We start from the raw sequence: 9,354 nt of genomic DNA, 5'->3' as shown, positions 1-9,354 counted from the left end.
GGATCAGACTATATAGCAGAGGCGAGAAACTATGGAAGGCCCCAAAAAAAGTCAAAATGCAGTGGCTGTGACCAAATGAAAAACAGAGCACAAAAGTCTGACATTAAATGAAAAAGCAGGGTGTGGTGTTGAGGGGAAAAGCCTTCCCCTCTGCAAAAAAAAACCCAAACCACCAAACCCCAAGCCACCACTTCTCAGACTGAAGGCTGGGAAGGGCTGGGAACTGCAGCGATGAGTGCTGGAATCTGAGAGCCTGACAATCACCTGCTCACCCTAACAACCCTAACAACCCTATAACCAGTTATAGGTTGCTCTGTACCCCCAGCTGATGGTGAAAAGACCGAAACCAAATAGAATTGATTTAAATTATTTTATTTAATAATTTTTGATGTGTATTATAGGGATTTTGTTTTTATTTATTGTATGTAGGGGTTTAGATTGGGTAGGGTTTGTTTGGTTTATGGAATTTTGTGTATTGATTAATTAGGTGGTTTTTGTTAGATTTTGTTTTTAGTTTTTGAAAGTTTTTTTGTTTAGTGTTTTTAAGGTGGTTTTTAGGAGTTGTTTTATTTTGTTAGTAGTAGGTGTATGGTAAGGGATATGGTATATTTATTTAATGTTATGKTTTTTAGTTTAGGTGTTTATAAGGTTGTTTTTGAAGTTAGTTTTGTTGTTAGATTTAATTTTTTGGGGGGTATTGTGTTTTTAAAGGATTTGTGTTTTAAGGTTTAGGATGGTATTATGTGTAGTGGTATGGGGTATAGGGTAGGTTTTTAATTATTTAGTGATGGTTTTTATTATTGTGAGTATATAGTGTTTGTTGTAATGAGTTTGGGGTAGTGTAATTAATTTGTTAGGTTTTTTTGTATTTATATGTTTTTTTTATATTATAGAGGTTTTATTTGTTTGATGGTAGTGTATGTTTTATAGTTATGGATAATTTGGGAGATATTGTTTATGGTTAGATTTATTTTTTGATTTTGTGTTATTTATATGTGGTATTTTTGTTTTGATGTTTTGAGGTATTATGGGTTTATTGGGTTAGAAATATTTTTTTTTGTGTTTTTAGTTTAAATTTATTTGTGATATTTTTATTTTTGTGGTTTGATTTATTTGTTTATTATTTTGGTGTTTTTTATTAGTTTTATTTTTGGGGATATGGCTATTTATATGGTGTATTTTTATAGAGTATTTTAGAGTATTGGTGTATTTTAGATAGAGTTTTTTTTGATAGTTTATTGAAGGATTTTTTTTTGTTTGTTGTGTTATGAGAATTTTTTAATTTTTAGATGATGAAGAAAAAAAAAAATTGAGGAAAAATGAGTTTAAAGAAAGGTAGAAAAATGAGTAATTTTAGAGAGAGTAGGTAGGTTTTTTTATTATTGATTTTGAGAGAGTTTTTTGAGAAAAAAAATGTGTGTGTTTTGTTTGTTTTTTTTTTATTGCCAAACCATAAGTGCAAAAAACTCTGCACAGCTCCTGACTGACCCATGACAACCCAGGAGTCCCCAGTGCCTGTGACATCCGCTGGGAGATGCCACCCCAGCTGCAGCCAGGGATTGGTGCTTGGCTGGGCGGTCAGCAACAGCCTGAGGGCAGCTGTGTGGAGATGTGCCAAGAGCCCAGCAGCAAGTGCCTCAGCCAGAACACAGCTATAAGCTGTTAACTGCCAGAGAAACCAGACATCCTGATGGCTGCAGCCTCCCCTGCTCTGTCTGGGGAAGGAAATCAAGTGCACGGCTTGCCTGTGTAGAGCACAGCTGGGGTGCACCAGGGCAGACACACTTCAGAGCAGAGCAGGCAAGCTGGGGAGAGAGACCTGCTGGCACACAAGGGCTTGTGTCTGCCCTGGCCTCAGCATGGTCAGCATCAGCTCCCATCAGTCACATCCCCAGCGGGTCACATTCATTGATGCTTAAGACACCAGTATAGTACAGCCTGAATCTGCTTCTTCCAGGTCACAAAGGCACCCTGGGCCCTGGCAGCCCTCAGCACAGGAGGAATAGCTCCCTCGGGACTCACAGCCAAGGAAGATGTGCGAGTTCCAGGCTCCATGAGCTCAGGGAACAGCAATCCTCACCACAGGCAGTGGAACAGACACAGTACCTTGCGTGTTGATGCATGGCACCTATCCAGCACTCAACCCAAATGAGAACAGTAAAAAACCTCAGTTTATTTCTCTATAAAGGCAGAGCTTTCCTTTAAAAACCAGCTCATTTCACTCGTGAGAGGGTAGAGGGCTGAACTGCAGGGCAAGGCCTTCATCATATACTGCTCCAGGCCAAGAAGCTATTGCTCCCTGAGGATGTACACTGGCTGCCTTGGGCAGGCTCAGAGCACTCAGGGTGGTCCTGCCTGGCCTGGGAGGGAGCATGGGTCCCATGGCCTGAGGAGAGGGAGGAGCAGGGGTCCCATGGCCTGGGAGGGAGCATGGGTCCCATGGCCTGAGGAGAGGGAGGAGCATGGGTCCCATGGCCTGAGCACAGGGAGGAGCATGGGTCCCATGGCCTGAGGAGGGGGAGGAGCAGGGGTCCCATGGCCTGAGGAGAGGGAGGAGCAGGGGTCCCATGGCCTGGGAGGGAGCATGGGTCCCATGGCCTGAGGAGAGGGAGGAGCATGGGTCCCATGGCCTGAGCACAGGGAGGAGCATGGGTCCCATGGCCTGAGCAGGGGGACAAGCATGGGTCCCATGGCCTGGGAGGAGCATGGGTCCCCAGCCCAAGCTGGGAGCAGGTGCAGCTCGAGGCAGTTCATGCAGACGGCACAGGACAAGGAGCTGGTGTTGCAGCCTCTGCACTCCATGGCAGCAGTGCCAGCAGCCCTGTGTCGAGAGGGCAGTGCCAGGGCAGGGCAGGCACTGGCTGACCCTGGTGCAGGCACAGGGTGAATCCTGAGTGGCTGATCCGTTGTTGCAGAGATTTGGCTTAGCCCAGGGGAGTCTTGGGGCCAGCAATCCTGGGGCCTGTGGTGRGGAGGTCTCCAACCCCCCCCTGCTCTGTCCAGCTGTCCGGGGGCTGCCCCAGGCCGTAGCACAGTAGCTGTGCTGTAGGAGAGCTCGACTGGGGCACAAGAGGTGTTAATTCTGGAAAGTGAGAAAGAGGAAGACACGGGCCATGATCCATGCAGCTAGGAGCCCGGCACAGCCTGCAAGGAGAAGCAGACCTTCCCAGGTGAGCATCAGCCTCCCATGGGGGATGAGCTGAGGCAGCAATGAAGGAACTTACCTGCTGGGTTGTGGGCTCTCCTTCCCAGCTCTTCCATGCTGCTTTGGAAGAGAACACAGCTATAATACCTCAAGCACAGCCTCCTGAGAGACACGGCATGCTCATGACCCTGACAAGGCAGGAATGGCACAGGAGCACCAGGCACTGAGTGCAGAAGGCCCTAAGGCCCCTTGCTACCAAACTCCCTCCCCAGGCCAGCCTGTCTCAAGACTGCAAAGCTGTATCTCCTTACCATGGGGAACCCCATGTCCAAAGGGATGCTGCTTCACTGGGCTACACATACAGCTCCAGTCTGAGCATGCACAGGTTCCGGGTGGCACTGGTTCAGCCCAAGCTCAGACCTGGCAGAGCCCAGCTGGGTTCCTGCTGCCATGATAGAACAGGCCTGTCAGGCCCACCATCAGCACTTCTGCAGACCCGCAGGTTAATCCTCTGCTGAGGGACTGTTCCATCAGCTCCCCTCCAGCACAGGACACACACCATCAAGCTTAGCCCACAGCCCCAGTCCATGTAGAAGTCAGCATGACCAGGCCTCCATCCTGGTCTAAGCCCCAGGGARATCAGTGGGAGAAGATGGACAACTCTGAGTCCCATTTGAGAGACATGTCTGGACAGGCTGGCCTCAGCAAAGACTGGCAGAAACAGAGAAAGAAACATCCCTGGGTGCATTCTGGGTGTCAGCATCTGTCCCCCAAAATCTCTGCTGCAAAAGATGGACTGCATAGTCTGCCCCTCTGTTGACTGCATAGTCAACCCTCTGTTCACTTGAGTTCTCCGCTCTTAGAGGCACAGAAAGAGCGGGAATTGGCTTCATGCAGCTCTCATCCATGATCCCACCATGCCCATGGCCCCAGCAGCTCACCTTGCATGGGGCACAGAGAAGGAAACAAGACAGGATTCACCAAAGAGATCCCTGAATGAAAGCAGCAGCTTACTACCTACCCAGACAAGGTTTCACTGACATTATCATCTTCCTCCTCCTCCTCCTCCTCCTCCTCCTCCTCCTCCTAGMAAGCAAACAAGAATCCACCATGACATCTCACTGCATGGGCAGGTCTCTGGACTGCTCAGAACCCATCTGACCCCTTCACAAGACAGTCACTCCCCAGACACAGAACAAAGGGTTCCCACAGGCAGAGGGGAAAGACTGGAGTGTTAGGCTGTCAGAACTCTCTGGGCTCAGGTACAAAAGGACAGATAGGCCATGGCTCAACCCACATCCTACATCCCACGTCCCCTCCAGGAGCAAAGCTGCAAACACAAGCTGTGAGCATGGACCATGCTGACACAGCTGCTCACACAGTGCACCTGTGCCCAGGGACAGTGGTAGGTGGGCATACCCTGCAGCTGGAGAGACAGGCAGAGACTGGACGCAGCTACAACCCCAAGCACTGCCAGGCTGGACCTACACTGGAGGCATGATGCCAAGGACCAAACATCCAGAAGCTCCCAGGCAGGGTCATAGTGAGACCAGCATGACAATGCTCCAATTGCTGTGGCCATGCAGGAGGTGCAGTGCAGATGGGCTGGGCTGAGCCTTAGCCCAGGCTGGCAGGATGATGATCCTAGTATTCTCTCCTTCAGAGCCAGCTTTCATCCCAAGGCACAAAGCCAGGTGTGTAGCACAGGTCACAGGTCCCTGTGTGACAGGGCCAGCAGAGCAGAGCTGAGGCTGCAGCAGTGCTGGGCCTGACAGCAGAGCTCCTGAAGCACAGACACCAAAGAACTGCACCTGCTATGTGAACCACAGAGCACAGTGCAGCTCCACACGTCAGGCTGCCATGTGCAATAGGGACTGTGCAGGTATCAACAGAGTGCTGGGAGGGCACGAGTGGGGAGTTGCATAAGGGTCACTCTGTTCCTGCCCTAATTCCAGACAGTCCAGGGCATGGGCCTGACTTGTACATACTGTACCCCAAACTGGTGTCTGAAGGGAGTGCTCCCTGGAGGGGCTGGCTCAYGGGATCTGCCGGGCCCACTGCTCTCCAAGACACATAAAGGGTGAAAGGGCTGATCCTGCCTAGAGCCTGGGACAGGGCAAAAGCAGCAGTTAGTGCCTGCAACCTGGAGAAACTCTAGCTGGGAACGTACAGGCAGGACTGTGGGTGAGGAACAGGGTACCCCTGCTGTGCTGAGTGGTGCAGTACAAGGGTACAGCATCATTGCTCAAGGCAGGTAGCACCAGGCCCTGAGCTGGGTTACAGCACAGCAATGCACAGCATTTCCATACGGAGAGCAGGTACACCTCTAACCCCACCCCAGCCTGAGATGGGGGAATGGCAGAGAATACAACCACAAGGACAACGCTCTCCCTGCCTGGTGTGTTTCACCAGCCAGGCAGCAAGCCATCTCTGCTCCACACAGCCCAGGACAGGGTCCCACACCAGAGACATTGATCCAGAGGGACACATCTGAGAAATTCCTCCTACCGGCATGTGTTGCTTCCCAGAGATCCAGTGCCATCTGAAAGGCCTGGGCCACAGTCAGAGTCACAGCCTGGGCCTGTGAACATGAAAGAGAGGGAATGCCTGTTTCCATCTGGGTTCTCAAGCCAGGAAAACCCCACTGCCATGAAATCCAAAACCTGCCAGCATCCCTTGCTGCCTTTCCCTGCAGAACACACAGATGGAAGGCCAGAGCTCAAATCTGCATATGCCTGCCTCTTGGGGGCCAGTAACCCCCAAGAGCAAACCCTCAGGAGCTGGGACAGGAAACCCTCAGGAGCTGGGATGGGGAATCCCCCTTTGCTCACTCCCTGCCTCTGCAGCATATGAGCACTCCTGCTCCCTGGCTCCAAATACATCTGAGGTTCGCAGAGGCCTTCGCCTTCTCTTGCAGAAGGGAGAGAAGGCAGGCCCTTGCTCCCACCCTTACCTCACGGAGCCAAGGGCAGAAGGCAAGTGCTTACAATCTTCTTCTTGGGTGAGAGGAAGGCATGGCACTCCAGTGCCCCGCTCTCCTGGCTCTGGGCAACGTAAGCAAAGACTTTGTTCTGCAGCTTGTCTGTTGTGCAATAGGAGATCCTGTGGACAGAGAGGAGCTGTCAGGACAATCCAGGACCCCAGCACAGGATTTCTCCCAGTAAATCAGCAAGCACTGCTGACAACCTGAGACTTTCATGTGCCCGAGCTGACCAGGCAGCCCAAACCCCCAGCAAGGACCAGAGACTGCCTGGCACCTGAAGCAGGTAAGAGATCACTGCAGCCACAGGCACTCCCTCTTGTGCCGCCCCAGTGTGCCCTGTAGTTTTCTGATGGCCAACTCAACCCAGTGTGTGAACTCAAGCACTGGGACAAAACTGAGCAGAGAAGGGTGAGTGACTGCCTCCAAGGACACAGCTGGAGGCCAGGCAGAGGGATGGTCTGACCTGGCACATCACCTCTGGCACTGAGACCTAAATTTTGCAGCAAAGAGATGTCCTGTCCCTGCTTCCCACCTAGCCACTAGACTGCCCTCACACCCAGCACCCACAGACACCTCATTCATCCAAAGGACAGGTGGCAGCAGGAGAAATCAACATCAGCTCTTACAGCAACTGCCTTTAGCCTGCCCAAGAAAGCGGAAGTTTCTGGCATCCTGCAGCCAGAAGGGTGGTCCCACGGCAGTTGAGGCAGACATGCAGTCGTGTCCTGGGGGGTTTTTGAACCACCAGTCTCAACATCCTGCTGAATGCCAGAATAGACAAGCAGGGTGCAGGGAAGTGATGGATGGGCAGATGAACTCAAGGCTACCCAGGACCCTGCCCACACTCAGCATCAGGCAGTACTGGGGGCACAGCAGAGAGACGGTACAGAGCCAAGGAAAGAACTAAGCTTGAAGGTATTGCTGACAGAAGGCCCAGCCCTCCGTGGCTGTTCAACTTGTCATTGGTCTCTGCTGGAGAACACCCGGCCCACCCCCATGACATGCCCACCTGTAGATGGAGATGTTCTCCACCATTTCCTTTGTGTCTGCATCCTGCAGCGAGATGCCCCTCGGAGATACTGTCAGAATCACCTTCTGAAACTTGCGTGCTCCTGCCCTTGCCTGGAAGTGGAAAGACACCAGCAATCTTTGCAAACCTGGCAAGGGTCTTCACCTCACCCCCTTATGGGAAGGAGCCTGCCAGACTCTGCACAATATCATTCATTTGGACACTTGCTGAAAAGGCTCCTGCTGCAGGGATGGAACACCAGAGCCTGGCAATCAGGCCTGCCCTGCACAAACACTCCTCCAATCTGTTCACACACTACTGCCACATACACAGGAAGGCACAGACCTCACCTCCCCCAGTACTTCTTGCTCATCTCTGTGCTGTAGCAGGCAGAGCTCTGCTCCCAGCAGCATTCAGGTGTGGGAGCAGGTGGCCAGGGCTGTCCTGCAGGAAGGCAGCTGCCCCACAGCCCACAGGCACACACCAGTAACCTCCTGCATACCACCCTTCTCTTGGGAAGAGCACAGTCCCTCACTGGAGCTCGGGGCTGGGACACAGACACTTCCCAGAATCCAGGGGCTGGGCTGTGACCCCAACAGAGCAGGGCCCCGGGACTGGGTCTCACCGTGGCCACGATCCTGCGGATGGCGGCAGCAGCCATGTCTTCTCCTTTTGGTTTTTCTACCAGTGTCATGCCCAGATACTTAAGGGTGAAGCACATCCCTTCAAGCAGTGGCTCCTGCATATCAGCCCAGCTCTCAGGAAGCTCTGCAAAGACAAAAGCTCTTAGAAGCCAAGTGCCAGTAGCCCCACACCTAGCCCTGGAGGACCCACCCCACCCATGGCTTCAAGCAGCAGTGTTGTCCCCTGCCCCCAGCAGGACACTCTCCTGGCTCTGTGACACTCTCATAAGAGGAACAGAAGGAGTGGGCGGTTCACCCTTGAAGCTTTAGTCCTCCAGCCCTGGAAGTCCAGGCCATGTCAGCATAGACAGACAGCTCCTGCACACCTGCACAGAATGCTGCAGGCCTCATTTCTGTCTGCAAAAACAGATGGGTCGCATCTGTTTCATTATAAACAAAATCTTCTCTGTGCAGCATTCATCTCATCCACCTGAGCTGCTGGCACATGTGAAGAGCAGCAGCATTCACTGCCACACTCAGATCAAAATCTGCAGATTGCCCCAGTGCAAGCAAAGCCAAACTCCTTGGCATCTCATTTGCAGCAGCAGGCTGCCAGTACAGGGACAACTTAAGTCAGCACTTGTGATCCAAGCTGGGGTGACTGGAAAGCAACTGCACCACAGAGATGGTGTGTTAAGAAAGAGCTGGGAATAGCTAAGGTGTGCACTGTTCACACTGAGCTAATGCTTTTCAGGGTTATTTTCAACTCTTCCCTGGGATTTGCTCCCTAAGCATTACTGGCACACTTGCAGAAGGGCCTGAGTCATAATTGGAATAATCTGAACCCACAGGGAAAACAGGAGACCTTATTTGCACAGCATACTCTTGCACAAGTGACAACTGACAGGCAGTTGCCAGGTGCCATGCAGGCATCAGTGACCTCCACCCTGGGCAGTAAAACCCTGTGTCACTCCAAACTCTGACCACAGTCTGCGTATGCCAGGCCTGCCAGGGCGAGTGCTGCTGCTCCAGAAAAGCCTTGGGCAGCTGATTGAGAACAGCCAGACTCAGCCCGCCCGTGCCACAGGGAGCCTGTGGGATCATGGAATCATGGGGCGGTTTGGATGGGAAAGAACCTTAAAGCTCATCCAGTTCCACTCCCCTTCCACAGGCAGGGCCACCTTCCACTGGACCGGGTCGCTTCGAGCCCCATCCAGCCTGGCCTTGAACGCTTCCAGGGATGAGTCGGTAGGTCGGTCTCGGATTCTGCCGTGCCACAGGCAGCACGGGCTGGCCTGGCACACCCGCAGAGAACCGCAGAGAACCGCAGAGAACCGCAGAGAACCGCAGAGAACCGCAGAGAACCGCAGAGAACCAGGCGCAGCGGACCGAGGGGGCCGAGCTTTCCGAGGCCGGGGAGGTCTCCAGTGCAGTGCAGAGTGTTCCAGCGCCTGGCGCGGTCGCCCGGGCCCGTCAGTCCCCTGTCAGTCCCCTGTCAGTCCCCTGGGGCGGGCAGCCTCGATTCACAAGTGGGGCAGGAGGCGACAATCCGGGGAGCGGGGCACGGACAGCCCGGGGAGCGGGGCACGGACAG

The 9,354-nt window shown here is 52.8% G+C and overlaps 1 protein-coding gene across 1 annotated transcript in view; it reads right to left on the bottom strand.

The window, feature by feature from the left end:
• Positions 1-1,277: 1,277 nt before the first annotated feature.
• Positions 1,278-9,354, bottom strand: part of LOC130585499 (low density lipoprotein receptor adapter protein 1-like) — an 8,718-nt gene continuing 641 nt past the window's right edge. Inside the window, 8 exon segments of the mRNA XM_057386035.1 lie at positions 1,278-2,825; positions 2,827-3,082; positions 4,167-4,222; positions 5,139-5,251; positions 5,654-5,726; positions 6,133-6,247; positions 7,138-7,250; positions 7,763-7,905. Coding sequence (XP_057242018.1) covers positions 2,751-2,825; positions 2,827-3,082; positions 4,167-4,222; positions 5,139-5,251; positions 5,654-5,726; positions 6,133-6,247; positions 7,138-7,250; positions 7,763-7,905 — 944 coding nt within the window. The 3' untranslated portion in view covers positions 1,278-2,750.

Source organism: Malurus melanocephalus, unplaced genomic scaffold (genome assembly GCF_030028575.1).
Source record: "Malurus melanocephalus ecotype Western Australia unplaced genomic scaffold, MMel_1.1 scaffold_901, whole genome shotgun sequence".
NCBI lineage: Eukaryota > Metazoa > Chordata > Aves > Passeriformes > Maluridae > Malurus > Malurus melanocephalus.
The sequence above is the reverse complement of the archived record's forward strand: the minus strand, read 5'-3'. Positions and strand labels throughout refer to the sequence as shown.